We start from the raw sequence: 16,940 nt of genomic DNA, 5'->3' as shown, positions 1-16,940 counted from the left end.
CAGTTCTGGCTGCCGCCCACCCACAGGCCAGCCCGCTCACTGGGCGGTCACCCTGCCTGTCCCGGATGAGCCGCCCGCGGGACTCAGTCGTGGAGGAAGCCCCGAGTTCCTCCACGGCACCAGCCCGTGTGCACGCTCGGCTCTCCACCTGCTCTGACAGGCCAGGCTGAGGCTGAAACCGGGGTGGCCGTCCTTCGCCCGTGTGGGTCCCGGACCTCTTGTTTGTCGCTCGAGATCCACTTTTAAAATGGCTTCTCCAGTTGAGCCGTGCGGTTAGCACCTCAACCTTGAACCTAACTACTTTAATTCCGTTCCCACGATGATTTCAAAGAGATAATTCGGTGGGTACAAGCGAAGTTCTAGAATGGGACAAGAGCGGTTCGCCGCCATCTCAAGAAGCCTGGAAAATTCTGGCACTTGCCGGCCAGCCTGGGTCGGGGTGCTGCAGCGGAGCCGCGGGCGCCCAGCCTGGTGGAGCCCTCCTTTCCCGCTCGCCGTCCCCGCCAGCTGGTGGGGGGGGGGGCGGGGAGGGGACGAGCATCTGTGTCAGGGCTGGGGGTGACGCCCTGGCAGCACGCGCTCGCCAGCAGACCCTGCTCCCCGCAGACAGAGAAACGCCCTTTTCCTCTCAGCCTCTTCCTTGAGAAATGCCTGGAGATGGAGTGTTCTCTGGGGTGCATTTCTGCTCTGCAAAGTCGGCTGAGTTTGAAAATAGAAGCATTTGCCTATCTTAGCACACGCCCACCCTCCTGCACCCCGGAGGAAAGATTGAGTGGGAGTTGAGTGACACAGTTGTCATCTGTAGCTCAGTGGCGTGGGGTCCCGGAGCAGAGGAATCCGAGTTCCTGGGGGGCTGTGGGGCCTCAGGGTGGGGTGTGGGCTTAGGGAGCCTGGACCCCCTGCCCGTCCTGCCACCGACCGTGGGTGTGAATGGATAGGAGCCACTGCCCCGTCCCTGGTCCCCCGCCCCCTTCCCAGCCATCTTGAGGGCTTCATGTGCCTGCTGCCAGGCTTCCCCCAACCCCTTGGTTCCACTTAGAGCGACGTGAAGGAGCCTAGGAAGGTGTGCCCGGTGTGGCCCCTGCTTCTCCACGGTCCCACATCCCCTCATTTCTCGATTCAAAGTACCGAGTCATTCCTTTGCCTTTGCCTTTGTCAGCTGAAAAACAGCATGTGCGTGTGGGGCAGGGGGGAGTCTGGCCATACAGACAGCAAGAGTGGGGGGGTCCCCTGTTCTGCTAAGACTGGACTCACTCCTTCCAAGCTGCCCCCACAGTAGGAGGGAGCTCCTGGGGGCTGTGCACCTCCAGTGCACGCACGCTTTCTAACCGTCTTTCAGACCCGCCTATGACACTTGTGATTTTGTTAAATGTGGGCACGACGCCTTTCTGCCCGTGCCGAGGTAGCGATTTGGTAGCTTTGGAGCTCCTCTGTAGGGACGAACAGAGATCTGGGCCACCTCGGCCCTGTGGCACAGACCCAGGGCTCCCCCCTGTCTGGCTGCTGCGTAGCCACGAGCGTCTCCCCATCCCCTGCCAGGGCGCCCTGAGCCCCTGGGAGAGGTTGGCGCAGGTCGGCGCACGGGGCTGTTCCAGCAGAGTGTGTCGAAGGCGAAATTCAAAGAACAAATGTGATTTTTGCAAAAGCAGAACTATGAGACCTGCAGTCCGTATTGTTTTTGTTGTAAAGACTGATCTGTAATTTGACAGATTGGTAAATTGACTTGTAAGTCGCGAACTCCTCTCCCTGTTTTGGCACAGAACTAAAGTAGCCCCTGTCGGGAGCCTTTTGTTGAAACTTCTTGAAAATCCTCTCTCTCAGTGATACGTGTGTCTTGAGGATCCAAAGAGTGTGGCCACTTTCCTTCCCCCTTTTCTCCTCTCTCTTCTGATGGCGGGTTGACCCCACATCCACGGGGCTCGTCACCCAGCTCAATTCCATGACCTTTGACCACCCCAGACACCGTAGAGGCTGAAAAACATATCAGTTGTGGAGATGCCTGGTGGATAATAGTAAATATTTGTTCAGCTTTTCTCAACAATTCAGTACCAAACCTCATCCTGTTCCCCTCAATGCATTAGGCAGATTTTTCTTAAAATTCAGTAAATATTTTTAGTGGAAAATCTCAACGCTGTGATGGTGGGGACCTCAGATTTTATCTGCCGGGGCTGTGCTACTTGGCACGGCTTTGATCTGCCGGGTTTGCCTTCTCTCACATGTGCATCAGTGAGAGCGAGCACGGCTGGCATCTGCAGGGCTCCTCGCTTGCAAGCCGTTAGTTGGTCCCGAGCGCCGCGGTTGGAGAAATGGGTTTCTTCCCTCCCTCGCCTCCCCCAGGTCCCTCCAGATAGGTGGGGGCCGGAGGAAAAGGCTGAAGTGTGTTGGTTGAAAAGCAGTCTCTTTCAGTCAAAGGTTCCCGAGGGATTATGAATTTGAAGCCTTGTGCTCTGCACGGGCTGCTTTTTTTCTCTCTTTCTCCCCACTGCCCCCGGTGAAGCTGTTTTGCTGAGGGTGGGGCGGGGGGGGGGCGGGAAGGGAGAAGCTAAGAGTGCCCCCTCCCCAGCCACAGTCCTCCCTTGTGATGTGACAGTCAGAAGCGTGGCAATTGGGTGGGTACCCGTGCCGTGGAGGGTGAGGGGCAGTCGCCCGAGGGTCCCCTGTTGTATAGGGTGAGGGGCAGCCGTGTGGACGTGTCCTGTGTTGGCATAAATGGCAGTGGTGTGAACGTCCTGTGTTGTGTAGGGTAATAGCTAAGGTGGGGCAGCTGTCCTGACCACAAACCTTTGTTTTTTTCTTTCTTTTCTTTTCTTTCTTTCTTTCTTTTTTTTTTTTTTTGTTGTTGTTGTTGTGTTTTCTTGTTTTTGTATTTGTCTCTCAGCTCCAGAAACGTAGTTGCATTTTCCAGCTGCGGCCTTGAATCTTACAAATAGAGGCCAGCAAATGTCCAGTTGGGATGAAAAATGCACTCACACTTCGGTGCATTTTTGATATTTTTACCCTTCAGGTTCATCGAGACCCTCAATCACCCAAAACCTCTTCCTCTCCTCCTAAGTAAAGACTTTCAAATAAGGGAATCTACCTCCCATCGAGAGTTTTGAGCGTTCCCGGTTTTCTGTTTGTAGCCCGTCATTTTTCCCATTGGCGGGCCGGGCTCTTGCGGACCCTTCCCGGGCAGCGGTTTCCTGAAAAGCACGTTGGGAAAGGTGTGACAAGGGGGCAGTCCTGATGTCAGAGACTCAGGGGCGCCTGCCCGGGGCCCGGCCGCTTCCCCGATCCCGGGTGCCCAGGGTTCGGGGGGCAAGGGGGGGGCACACACGGCCTTGAAAAGTTAAATAGAATTAAAGAAATTTCTACCAGGGTGGAGCCGGCCACTGGTTGTTTTTTTTTTTTTTTTTTTTTTTTAACAGCACACACTGTGGTAAACCATCAGGCTCGTATTGTTTTTGCCGAAGGCAGTCCTGTGTGCGGTTTCGGTGCACCGCTTGGGTAGCTGTTGAAACTGTTGCGGTTTGAAATAAGCCCTACTTTGCCTTTTCTTCAATCTTGCACTCCTCTGTTAATGAGGACTCCTCTGAAGATTGGAGAGTCACCGTGGGCAACATGCCCGCAGCTCCCAGCCCCCGGGGGGTCGTCGCTTGGTGCGTCCTCGCTCACCACCTTCCCTCCGCCAAGGGGTCAGGCGGTGCCCCGCGCAGCCCTCTAGGAGTGGTGACCCCACGCCTCCCAAACGGCATGTGTCGGGAGTCACCCTGGTTAGTTTCTTTTCCAGCCCTTTCTAAAAAATGATTGCCGTTGCCTCCTCTGCACCGTGTTCTAGTCAGCATCTTTCCTTCCTTGTGGCACCTGGAGTCGTGGAAAAGGCAGAAAACGGGCAGTGAGTTGGCTCAGGGGCACGGAGGCAGCTTAGAATGACTTTGTCACGTTCGAGATAAACTACACCTCAGAAAATCGGAAAAACGATTAAGGCGTTAGCAGAAGTGGTTATGTAAAAGCAGGAACTACACCCAGAATGTTTGAAAAGTGCAGCTGCTAAAAATAAATGGGGGTGCAGAGTAGGAAGTTTGGACCGAGGGCAGTCACGGTGTGCGTTTCTTTGCAGAAAGCCTCTGGTCGCCGGCACGGTGTCAGGCCAAGCCAGAGTCGCCACCGAGTTTGCACGTGTCGGGTCCAATAATTCAGCCTCTGCACCCAAGCACAAAAACAGACAACCGAGAAAAAACCGTTTTGTTTCTTTTTTTTTTTTTCCCCTCTGAAATCAAGAGCAGTTGATGTGCCCTGGTTTCATATTAACGCAGTCATGATTTCTAAATAACAACGGTTTCAGCAACGGAGCAAGACCAGGCCCCAGCAGTTTTGATGTGAACGACACTTTTCATCTCCCCAATCACCTCTTTGCTTGTCAGAAACCTCAGCTTGAAATCCTAGTGGGCTGGATTCTGAACCACCACCCCCAAAAGCAATTTAAAAACCACAACAAACCCGAACCAGGGTGGGGAGATGTTCCCAATTTAAAAGAAGGAAAGAGCACAGAGTAGGTGCTGCCTTTGAACATTCGGACCGTTGTGCTCCTCGCGCTTGGGGCCGGGCTGGGGTCAGCTGACCCTTTTATCCCCACTCCGCTGTCTGCCCTTGGGAGCAGACCCTGCAAGAAATGCTCCAGGAAGTCAAGCAGCTGGCCACTTGGCTGTGCCGTGCCCTGGTATTTCCAACCTGTCCCCAGCAACTCTGTACTTTTTCCTGTATTAGAATCTTCTTCTTTGGTCCATTGTCATTTTAGTTTTTGACTTGAAAAAAATCAGCCCAAGAGGGCACCAGTGAACATTGGTCTCTCTTGCAGAGGACGGAAGCCAGAACTCTTTTCTAGCTCACCAGAGGGGCTCCCCGAAAGGGCCTCAGGTCCCTCAGGACAGTCCTGTGGCTCTTGTATGGCAGCCCCGGGCCCACGAGGACCCCCACCAGGGCCAGGGAGCGGTATTTACTTGTACCAGCAGTTGCCGAGCCCCACCTAGGAGGAACTGACCCTCGTGTGCTGGGGGCTACACCAGGAAGGATCGGTGCCATGGGAGGGGGACAAGGCAGTTGGAGACCCCACAGGGGAGGAGTGAGCCCGGAGGGAGGGGTCTGCCGGGGAAGGGTGAGGCGAGAGAGACTGGCTGGGCAGGATGGATGGTACAGGTGGTTAGGACAGTGGAAGTGGCAATGGGAAAGAGGCTGGGAGTGGCCATGCCACGAGGACCGTGCATACTGGGTTAGCATCCCGTCCTCATGCAACCTGAGCCTGTGTCCCCAACCCTCAGGATGCTGTCCCCCAGGGCACCCCTGCCTGTGGCCTTAGGGGTCCTTGCATATACTGGGTCAGTGTGTAGATGAGGGCCAGTCTTCCTGGTGTCCAGGAGCCCCTGGAGCGGGCTTCACTCAGGAGCACGTGTGTCTCCCCACGCTCAGGCCTCGGCTGCTGCTGCTGCATGGGCTTTGGAAGGCGAGGTGGAGTCTGCCTCCTGGTACACTCCACAGGGGGATCTTCTGGGGCTGTGCGTCTTCTCTCGGGGGCGGCCCCTGGCTTGTGCTCCACGCTGGGAAAGGAGAGCTTGAGGAGGGGGGATGGGCGGGTGCCTGTGAAGCGGTCCAAGGCGAAGGTGCCCTTGTCCGGAGGCTGCAGGTGCCACCGTGCTGCACACAGGGCTTCTGAGTGGCTGCATCAGAGCAGAGAGCTGCAGCCAAGGGTCCTCGGTTTTCTTGTGGGGGCCCCGGGGGGCTCCAGTCTCCCAGAAGGGCCTGATCGCATGGCAGGAAGAAGTGAGTGCTTACCGCCTGCTTGCTGTCCGAGCTCCGTGCCTGCTCCACATCAGGGGCAGGTGCGCTTTTCCCCATGAAAGGCCAGAGAGTCAGTGTTCATCCCCCGCAGGCCTCACGTTATCCTAGCAGCCACAGAGGACACAGGATCGAGTCGGCACAGCGTGTTGGCACTGGCATACCTGAAAAGCTTGGTTTACAGAAGCAGGCAGCCCTGTCGTGGGTGGATCCCTCCTCTTGGTCACTGCTCTGGCAGCCACACGGGGTGGGCCCCTCACGACCCCCACGTGAGTGTGTTCGGGCTGCCGTAGCAGGACCACAGGCTGGGCGGCCTAACGGAAATGTACCACCGTCCCACGGCCCTGGGGGCTGGGGGTCCAAGGTCAAGGTGCCGAAAGGCTTGGCTGGTTCCTTCTGAGGCCTCTCTCCTTGGCTGGTAGCTGGTGATCCTCTCCTCGTGTCTTCACGTCACATCATCTTCTCTCTGTGGACGTGTGTGTCCTAATCCCCTTTTCTTATAAAGTCACCCGTATGGGACAGGGGCCCCCCCACAGGACCTCATTTTAGTGTAATCACCTCTTCCAAGACCCCGTCTCCAAATACAGTCACGTTCTTAGGCGCTGGGGGTGGGCACAATATAACGAACTTGTGGGGGCTGCAGTTCGGCCCGTAACAACCCCTTTTCATGGAGTAGGAGACTAAGGCTGAGGACAGGGTCGAGGGGTGGCTGCTGTGCTACCCCCCGTCTCCCAGGGGTAGGTCTGGCCTGCCCCAGGGCTGGGCTGGAAGAGTTGAGCACAGGGCACAGGAGTTCCCCTGAGAGGACAGTAGCAACTGAGTCGGGAGTGCATCCTGGGCAGAGGGACCAGCCAGAAAAAAACCCCGCATTGGGGGGGTTCCCAGGAAAGGAGGTGCCACTCGAGCCCTGGAGGGGTGGCAGGCAATGCGGTTGGGGAGACTTTGGCATGGGTTGCAGGGCCTTCGGGAGTCACCGCGCGATGGGAGAAGCATAGGCCTGGGGTGGGGCTGGGGGTACAGCGGGACCTGTACAGTAGAAAGCTCCATTCAGCAAGGGTGTAAAGCATCAGGCCCTACGATAGCATCAGGACACAGCAGCGGACAGCGGGGCCCTAGCCCCAGGGAGCTTATGTTGTGTTGAGAGAGAGCAAAAATACACACGTGACATAATGACAGAAGGTAACGGCCGCAGAACAGTAGATGGGGAGGCATCTCAACCAGAAGTGGGGAGGGGCAGCCTCTGGCTCTGCAAGAGGAAGGGTTTCCCAGGCCTGGGGACAGCAGGCACAAAGGACTCAGCTGGGCGGGGCTGGTGGGTATTCCTAGAGCAGCAGGGAGCCTTCGGGAGATCTCAGCAGGGTGGGGATCAGCTCGATGTTAAAAAGCCGTTTTGCTGGATGAGGATGGCCTATGGGGCAGGAAGCTGGGAGGGGGAGCGACCAGTGAGGTGAGCGGTTCCCAGGGACCCAGGAGAGAGGAGAGCTGCTTGCTCGGGGCGGTAGCTGCAAAGAGAAATAGGGCATCTCCGGGTGGTGTGGGCATGCCCACCCTTCCTCCTGCTTGGGGTGCCCCTGGAGTATGTCTGCCCCCCACTGTTCTCAGGTGGACAGCCTGGAGTTTGCAAGCTGCTGGGCCGGGCTCACCTGACAGCTGTCTCCTCTCCCCCTAGTCTGGGGACCAGGGAGGCCTTGACTCACCCGTTGGCTCATCCCTCAGAGCAGGGAGCAGGCCGGCCGTGCACGGCAGCCGTGTTGGGGGGGGGGGGGGTGTGGTTCTTCGAGGCCAGCAGGACAAGCCAGGGAGCTGTGGCAAGCACCCAGAACACCCTGCTCCCTGCAGCCCTGTGGCGCAGAGGTCCAGGAGGAGGGTTAGGGTTAGGGAGAGCTGATGTCAGGGGGGATGGCACCTGCAGCAGCACTTGGTGCCGGAGGGACAGCTTGAAGATCTGGGCTCTGTCGTGGACGGGGGAGGAGCCCCCAGTGGTAGAGTCGCAGCCAGTATAGAATGTGGGGGGGGGAACCCCCAGGCCTTCTCTCTGGCAAGTCACTTGCTATGGGAGAGAGAGGTCCTAATTCCTGCTGCACGGACTCTGCACTACCCTTCTGGGGAGTGACCCGTCCGGTCCCGTAACCCATGCCAGCGGCACACCCGGGGCTTTGGCAAAGGCTCTCTGTGGGGGCTCCTTCTTCTAGCTCATAGGGCCCGCCCACCGTCGGGCCCTGCATCTGCCTATGAATTGATTTGAGGCCACTGGGAGAGGTGGGCTGATGCGCCAGCCTGCCCCCTCCCCGCTTCTTGGTCTGCCTGAGTCCTACTGGTACTGCCTGGGGCGGGCGGTGTGACCGAGAAGGGCAGAACCCACTGCGGTGCAGGATGCCAGGGTGGCCTCGGGGGTGGGGGGCCAGACCCCACTGCTCCCAGGGGCACCACGCCTCAGCCGTCTCATCTGAGCCCCGCCTCTATTCCCGCTTCACACGTAGGAAACCGGCCGGCTGGGGCTGAGGTGCTTGTCCTTGGTGAGGTCTTGACACTGAAAGAAGCAGAGGCAGGCCGTGGCCGCAGAGCTCTTAGGGACACCTCAGGGCCTTTCGAAATGTAGCCCGAGCAGCAACATGGAGAGGATAGTTTTGAGAGCTGGGCCTGAAGATGGGTGGGTGGGCGGTCTCTGTAGCTGGCAGGTGATGCGGCAGAGGCTGGCTGGGTGAGGAAGGCGGGTGTCCCAGGCTCAGGTGCTGCATGGGGGCACCTGAGATGCCACTCGGGGCTGGAGGCATTTTCTGGATGTGCAGCTAGATGTCCAAGGTCATATGTGCGATGTGGCCCTTGGCTTTTAGGTTCTCTGTGCACATTGGTTTTGAAATTGCAAGAGTAAACGTAAACAGCTGGATGGACAAATTGGAATTATGTTAAGTGCCCTCTAGTCTGTAGCCTGGGGCTCGGACGCAGACCTGCTTGGACTGAATTAAACACCTCACTCTGGGCGCCCCGACCCCCCTGGCCTGCCATCGGGCAAAGGAGTGGCGTCAGGCAGGGACCCGGCCTACAAAACGGGCAGATCCTGGAGGCTCATCAAGTGTTGCTAGGCAGGCCTGGGGAGGCCCCTGGTTCCTAGTGGAATATTCTAGCACGCTGGCAGGACTTGTTAGGAGAAGCTGCCTGCCCTCAAGCCACAGCCCCTAGCGTGATCTCAGGGCCTCAGTTGTCTCTAACTCTAAGCATGTGTATCCCACACTCATCCCGTAGCGATCTGCCTTGCCAGGACCCAGGCATCCTAGAGCCACCCTCGCAGCAAGAACCCAGAAAGGCCCAAATCCTGCCCGTTGGAGCCACCAGCACCAAAGGGCAGAAGTGGGAGCTGAAAGCACATCTAAATCTCAGGATAGCAGAGGGGGTTTGTCTGGTGAGCCTCACAACTAATGCTAACTCTGTACCATGTTGTGAAACCAATTCCCCCTTTTAATTGCAAATACCCCCCCCCTTTTTTTGTTAGAAGTTTTACAGTGTATTTTTCTGCTCAGCCATGACTTTCCGTGTGATAAGTAAATGTGTTGCCACACTAAAATGAGTCACTTTGAAACATGCCTGCGAGTTCGCTTGTTAAAGACAGTAAATTTTAGCTGTGTGGGGCGGGGAAGGGAGGGGGTTGTCTGAAGTGGTTTTCTTGTATTTGCCCGCAAACCCGTTAAGCCTCTGGGATAAGGTGAGCATAAAGCGAGATCCACCCAGGATTCTCCGGGATCTGTCCCACCACTGAGCGGCATTCCAGCCCTTTCCAAAGAGGGAGAGGGTGTCTCCGTGAGCGCGTGCCGGCCTCCTCGGTCAGGACTCTGTTCTGTCCGTGGTCAGTAACTTGTATTTCTTTTTTTTTTCTCCCCTTTTTTTTTTTTTTTTTCTTTTCTTTTTTCTCCTAAACTTTCCAGGTAAAAGTACACCTGTAAGCCAGCTTGGTTCTGCAGACTTTCCCGAGCCCCCCGATCCATTCCAGCCACTCGGGGCTGACAGCAGTGACCCGTTCCAAAATAAAAAGGGGTTTGGGGACCCGTTTAGTGGAAAAGATCCATTTGCTCCCTCCTCTTCAGCTAAACCTTCTAAAGCCTCTTCCTTGGGCTTTGCAGACTTCACCTCTGTAAGTTGAGCTTCCTCTGCGCCACCCCCCACCCCCAACCCTCCGCTTGCAGCTTCTTTGGGGTTGTTTTTTTGTCTCTTTCCAAAGGCAAACTTGGCTTATGTCCCCCGGTACCTCAGTGCTCTCACTTGTGTTATTTATTCTGTACTACTGCTCTCTGTAAGAAAAACAGTTTCTCAATAAAACAAAAAAAAGAGCTACAGTTTGGATACTCTGTGATAAGGGCATGCTTTCTTCCAGCGGGGTGGCCAAACAGGCCTGTTTCTGTCCTTCCTGGTTAGACTCTGTGTTATTTCTGTTGCCCAGAGGCTGTTGTGTTCAGGGACTCTTGGCAGCTGAGGTGTCGCACGCTTCCGAAGTCTGAAAACAAGACGCCAGAGGTTTCGTTAGGGTGTCGCTGCCCCCAGAAGGGTCTCCGTTGCCAGAGTTGTGATGGGCCCGCCCCAGTGCATTTGGAGCCCGCCCCGTCCTCGTGAGGACGGATGGACCCAGGCAGGACCCGCAAAGGAAGAGCCGTTTGATTTCTCCGCGCTTATTTAAGTTACCAGCTACAAGGCACAGAGAAGTCCAGCCCAGAACAACTGCCCTGACGCCCTTTCCCTTTGCCAAAACTAAACCAAAACCAAAACCCTCCCGGAGCCAGTTAGCAAAGCTAAGTGCCTTTTCAGAAGCTAATCCTGGGATTTCTGAAAGCCTGGCTTTGTTTCTCAGAGCGGAGCGCAAGAAAAGATTCCAGGTTGTAAAACGCTGTCCCTCCAGGCTGTTTTCAGTACCTTCCTGGGTACCGAGAATCTTGTTCTCCGAGAGCTTCAGATGTTGTCTTCCCAGAACTGGTTTCAGGGTCTGTCGCGCACTGTTTGTTTTTGAAAAGGTTTTCTTCATTCGAATTTGCAAAGTACTTTTGTTTCCTGGCTAGGGGTGGAGACGCATGACCTAATAGACCTCCTGGTCCCAGACTCTCTGTCCTAACACAGTCTGTGCCCTGTCGGTGCCCAGTGAGTGCCTGATTCGCTTCAGATCCACCTCGTGCACAGCTAGCCATCCTGTGGCGTTACCGAAATCGCCCGAGATGCCGACACGTTCTCGGCTCTTGGCGACCTATAAATATTTTACGACTGCCCTTAGCTGAATTTTGTTGACAGCCAGTGCACACTGTGGATGTATACAAATGGCAACATTATTAATAAAAGCCCAAAACAAAACCCGCTTTATCTACAGTTTCTTGAATAGTACCACATTTGTATTTTGGTGGGGAAAAAAAAAAATGTTAAACGCTGATGAGAAAAATAGAGCTGTTCACGCATGATTCGGGTACTCTGTTTTGGGTAGGGAAGAGGGGTAAGTAGATGTGATTGGCAATTGGGAGAAACGACTGTTCTCTTTCTGAAATGCATGGTTCTGGTTCTGTGACCCCCACCCCCCACCTGATGGCTGGTTTGGGGAAAATATTAAAAAAAAAAAAATCTGAGGTTTCAAGCTGTCATTTGGCCCAACATTTTTGGTCATTCCAGAAACATCCCTGGTATTTGATCATTCTCGTTTCCAGGTGGGGGATCAGGTTCCACCCAGTTTGCAGCCCTGCTGTTCTTTGTTTGAAATCGCCTTTCCCGCTTCAGATGCCCCAGTTTTTCCAGAGGAAATGACCCAACAGTGGGATTTGGCCACTCTGCTGGGATGGAGTGTGGGGAGAGGCAGGCAGGACACCTGACTGGTTTGGTTTGTCCCCTTCGGTCCTACTATAGTCCCAAGATGGTCAACCTGTCCCACCTTGGGGCACTCAGGATGTCTTTGCGTTTTCATGGCATCCAGGGATGCAGCCCATTGGCCACTGGTTTCTGGTTCCCTGGACCTTGAAGATCTGGGCCAACTCAAAACAGGGCCAGAGTCAGTTCCTCTGGTTTGTGTATTTCAGCTTCCCCAAGTAAACGCTGACGGGTCTCTTCCTGCCCAGTCACTGGCACCGTGACTCTTTCAGCTCGGATGTTCTAAGAGTGGCACCGAGATGCCCTGTTCCCCGCACAGAAGCCTCTGGGTCCGCACTGGAGCTCAGTTACGCCGATGTCACTGCGCGTGCCGTCCCCCGTTGGCGCCCTGGCTCTGCCACTCTGGAAGCCTCTAATTTATGAGCCCCGAGTTTCCATCAATGGGTTACTTGTCCTTGGAGCTGTTCATGGGAAACGTCTCCAAGATTTCTTTCAAAACAAGACTTTCTGTCTCAGGCAAATGTGTTTATTAGGAAGTAGCATTTATAGGTTAGCAAAATGGCTCTTTTTTCCAGAAGTGCAGAGCAGCTATCAGATCGGTGCGCCGTGCACCCTCAACCGAGTTGGATGCGATTCTCACGGTGGCAGCAGTGAGCCAGCGGGAGGTGGCTGCAGGCGTCCCGCGCATGGCACGGTACAGGCTCTGTCACACGCCTCGGGCCCCGGGGAGGAACGGTCCCGGGTGCCTTGTGTGCGGAGCCGTCTGGACCCCGGATTTCTGCCGAGAGGCTGCTGAAGTAAAACTGCTAAGTGTCCGCCTCGAGATGTCGAGGGAGGGCAGCAACCTGTGCCCCACTGTCTCTGCTCCAGGACGGCGCAGGGGTGAAGCGGGAGTCAGCTGCCGTTGATGGAGTGGCGGCCGCATCCGCAGGTGCTCCAGGTTCTGGCCTTCACGACGCGGGCAGGTCAGAGGACCGGGGTCCACTGGGACCCGGAGAGAATTTTCTGCTGACATGAGGCCCAGAGGGAGCCACAAGGAACCCTCTTCCTCCGGTGTTCTCTCGGAAACGATGGTCCAGCCTGCTTCTCAAGTGCGCACAAACCATATGCTTGGTTCGAGTCTCCATAGAGGATCCTGAAGCTGGCCCCAACCCAGTCTGCTCTGAAGGCATCTGGAATGTTCCTGTCAGCACATCTAATTTGAAAATGGAGACCCCTTGAGCAGGAGGCGTTGTGGTGACACCCTAAGACTCTGGGGCTGGGCGGGAATCATGGTGTGGCCGTGTGGCCTCAGCCGATACTTGACCCCTCCTGGCCTTGCTTCCAGGCTGGGGCTGGATCACCCTGGCCGTTGCCTGTCAGCCCCCACCCACCCCCGCCTCTGAGCTGACAGAGGACAAGGTCCCTGTCAACCATGCTGCCATTTCTGCCAGCATTTGTTGTTTTTTCCTTGTTTTTCTCCTGATGAGGTATGGGAAAATTCCCCAGAGTGCGGGGGTGGGGGCTTTCTGTGACGGGCAGTGGAAACAGGGGTGGGGACCAGATTTCAGGGAGTCCTACCTGGAGACTCATCACCCCCCTGAACGCTTTTCTGGGTAGCTTCTTTGAGAAAGTCAGACTTAGCCTTTCTTCCTGGGGATGGCTCTTTTTCATGCTGACCCCACACTTGTCCCCACCTGACTCCCAAGGCCAGACGGAGGGAGGCTGCCTCTCCTGTCCCACCTCCTTCTCCAGGCCACATGTGGTCCAGACCAGGCTTCCTCCACCGCCCCTCCCCCACTCTGGTGCACAAGCCCTTGGAAGTCTAGCCCCTCCCACCCCATGCTCTGTTCTGGCAACGTCAGGGTTGTCTGGTAACCCCCCACCCCGGCAAAAGCCACACTCACGAAGGTGCCCTGTAGCCCCAACTCCGCAGCTGTGGCTGACCACCCCTGCCCCGCCTCCACCCAGACCCAGAGAGAAAGTCCAGCGTGCTGCGGGCCAGAGCTCCCTGCTGTCCCCAGGCCTCCGTGTCCCCACCTGTCGGACGAGCTCACCCCTCAGTTGCCACTCAGGCTCAGTACATGTGTGGAGAGGTAGCCGCGAATGTCTTTTGTGCTTCCTTCCCCAGTGCTCCCCCTGGGGTCTGTATGGGCCTCCTCGAAGCCCGTGTCAGATTGGGATTGTCTGTATGCCTGTTCCCGAGGGCCACCTTTCCAAGGGCCGGCCTGCCTGTTTCTTTGGTGTCGTCCAGCACTTAGTGAAGAGCCGGCAGAGAGGGTGCAGAGAAGAGACATGGGAAGGGCCCCAAGTCTGCGTTGGGGCATGTGACGGGGGTCTTGGGGGGAGCCAGCGACCCACGCCACGGGAAGAGCGTGTGAGATCTAGCTTTGCTTTTCTTGCCAGAAAGCTAAGGTGAAACCACCCATCTTGGTATCAGAACGGTTTCCTCTGCTGCTGAAAAAAATTTTTTTTTGAATTGAAACTTTTGGAAAAGGACCTCAAGAACTCCTGGACCGATTGGCTGCTGTAAATGTTCAAGTACAGAGTGGCGCTTAGCAGGCCCAGAGCTCCCCGGACCGTGGCCGGGGTAGAGATGCCGCGTTTCAAGACAGTCGTCTGTGCACATGTGAAGCCCAGAGCCCCGTGCACGTGCCAGAACTCTCCAGTCTCGGCGTCTTCCACCCACTGGTGTCATCCGCCCGTCATCGAGGCCCGGGCCTTGTAGGTTCGCTGTTTGAGCTCCTCAGTTCAGACCTCTGCTCCACCGCCGTTTTCAGAGACGCCTGAGAGGAGGCCACGCGGAGGCTCCTCCTTCACACCCCCGTTGAAGCCTCATAGACCCCGACCCCGGGGAGTTGCAGGAAATCTCTCTGTGTCCCCAAACTGACGCCTCGCGTTGCCTGCCTTGGTTTCCTGCGGGCAGGGCGACTAGTTTCTCTGAGGTCCCAGGTGGCAGTTCAGGTCAGACTGTTTCTCAGTGCATGTGACCCTGGGTCAGGACCGGGGGGCGTGCGTGTCCCCTCCCCGCTCCCGACCGAGACACGGGCTTCTTTGGCTTCTGCCGGTTTTCACGTGCACGCCACGCGGCCCCCGCCCCCCCCCCCCCCAGCGCACCCCAGCATTGCATTCTCCTGCACCCCGACAGTGCGCGCGGCAGGCGCCCTCTTCTCCCCCCCCCCCCCCCCCCAAGTGGCGGCTCGCAGCTTACGGGCCGAGTAACCCCACCTCCATTTTCCTTTGCAGTTTGGCAATGAGGAGCAGCAACTCGCGTGGGCCAAGCGGGAGAGCGAGAAGGCGGAGCAGGAGAGGCTGGCGCGGCTGCGGCGGCAGGAGCAGGAGGACCTGGAGCTGGCCATCGCGCTCAGCAAGGCTGACATGCCCGCCGCCTAGGCGCCCGGCCCCGGCCACCGGCGCGGGCGGGACGGCCGCGGGGGCGCTGGTGCAAAAGGAGAAAGCTCGAGTCTGTCTGTACGCACGCACGCACGCACGCACAGTGGCCCCCGTTTCACGTGGCGACGCGTGGCCGCCACTGTTCCGCCAAGGACTCGCGGGTCAGAGGGCCTCGGGCTCGGGGGGCTCACCTGTGCCGTGACGTCCCTGTTGAGCGGCGGCACCCGGTTCTCCCTCCGCCCGGAGCACAGGACCGTGACTCCCGGCCTTTCGTCTCCTGCTCGCGCCGGCGCCGGGGCGCCCCCACCCGACGCCTCCCCGACCCCCCCTTCTGAGACAGACATCTGGGCGGTGTCCGCATCCGTTGTATAAAATTCAGTTCGAACGGTTAATATAAAGTATTTTAATACAAAACACAATCTTTCTTTCCCTTTCATTGAAATGTTCTCTTCCTGGCTTTAACGTTCACACGTGGTATCCCAGAGGGAAACCAGCCCCGCGGTGGGCGGAAAACCAGATGGAAGGTTCCTGTGTGAATCCTAAGCGCTTGAGTGGCTTCTAGGGCCACAAAGCCAATTTGGGACGTTTTCAGGGTCGCCCTGGCTCCCCAGGGTCATTGTCACTAGAGGGGGCGGTGCTTTGTCAAGGCCCCGCAATTTGAAAAAAAGAGCCCTGTGCCACATTCGCTGAGGCCTGGTCTCCATCGGGGGCGAGGCCGCTGGGCAGTCCGAAACCCGTAGTCAGAATCGGGAAACAGGACAGTTTCCCCCTAGGATGCAGCTGTGTTCCCCTAGAACGTTCCGGAAGCTTGGATGTAACTCTTGACAGGACGACCTCAGGAGTTGCTGAAGATATTGCAGATCTGCCCCCTGCTTTGCTTCTCGCTGTCCCCAGGGAGACGAGACACCCCCCCCCCACCCCCCACCAACTTCTTTCAGATAAAGATGATAATAACTTTCGAATCTGAGCGGCCTGAGCATAGCCTGGGAAGAGCCTTTATCCAGAGAAAATGCAGCAGAGAACCTCTGACCCCCAAACCACGCAGGTTCGGAAGGGGACGAGATGGGAGTGTCAGGATCAACCATTCCGGGAAATCTCAGGGGACCCAGCCCCAGCCCCTTCTGGTAGGGTCAGATTCTAAGACCCTTCTTTGGAAAAGTTCCTTTTCGGTGTTTGTTGTGTATCTCTGGGCCAAGGTCTCTGCCTGCTCCCCTTCCCCAGCCAAGGCAGGGCCGCTCACCCCCGCCCCCCTGCCTGCTGCTTCTCAGCCCCCCTGCCCCCCAATGCACATGCTTTATCACCTCCAGGGAATCATTCTAACAGACATATTTATTTGCTTGTTCTTACGTTTTAGTAAACTTTACTTCTTAGACCCAGTTTCAGATTTGCAGAAAAATCACAAAGATAATGCAAAGGGGTTCCCATAAACCCCTAACAAATTCCCCTGTTTTTAACCTCTTGTACTCATAATGGTACATTTGTTAGAACTAATGAACCAATATTGGGAAATTAAATCTCCCTTTTCCAGCTTATGGACGAGGGGCCCCTGGGGTCCTGGAGGGTGTGGGATTCCCTGGTGCCCAGGAGACCGCCTGGCTTCTCTGTCCTTGGCAGTGACGTGGGTCTGGGGCCTCGCACGAAGCCTGTGGGCTTCCTGACCTCTGAGGGGCGTGCCCCCCATCCTCTCTGGAAGAGCCAGCAGCTTCCAGGATGTGGCTGGAGGCGATTCCTCAGGCTTTCTCCCCTCAGGTGGCAGTCACCGTGTCACTGCTCCCCAAGGTGGTCACAGCTCCGCACGTGAGCATGAGGTGAAACCCTCTCCGTGTTTGCAATGATTCAGCTTCCATCATTTTGTTTCAGCCTCAGAGCCACCTGGCAGGCGAGGCAAGGCGACCGTGCATTTTCCTGGTGGGAAAACCGAGGCTCTG

The 16,940-nt window shown here is 56.6% G+C and overlaps 1 protein-coding gene across 12 annotated transcripts in view; it reads left to right on the top strand.

Annotated features, from left to right (window-relative positions):
• Positions 1-15,431, top strand: part of EPS15L1 (epidermal growth factor receptor pathway substrate 15 like 1) — a 96,633-nt gene extending 81,202 nt beyond the window's left edge. For 6 of the 12 annotated variants that reach the window (XM_060630534.3, XM_060630532.3, XM_060630536.3 and 3 more), the window contains 2 exons: positions 9,732-9,937; positions 14,866-15,431. In XM_060630534.3, the coding sequence (XP_060486517.2) occupies positions 9,732-9,937; positions 14,866-15,012 (353 nt within the window). In that variant the 3' untranslated portion in view covers positions 15,013-15,431. Of the gene's footprint in view, positions 1-9,731; positions 9,938-14,865 lie in introns of those variants that run through there. The other 6 variants (XM_060630546.3, XM_060630541.3, XM_060630542.3 and 3 more) reach the window with 4 other exon arrangements.
• The last annotated feature ends 1,509 nt before the right edge of the window (positions 15,432-16,940 follow it).

Source organism: Panthera onca, chromosome A2, assembly GCF_046562875.1.
Source record: "Panthera onca isolate mPanOnc1 chromosome A2, mPanOnc1 haplotype 2, whole genome shotgun sequence".
Taxonomy (NCBI): Eukaryota; Metazoa; Chordata; class Mammalia; order Carnivora; family Felidae; genus Panthera; species Panthera onca.
The sequence above is the reverse complement of the archived record's forward strand: the minus strand, read 5'-3'. Positions and strand labels throughout refer to the sequence as shown.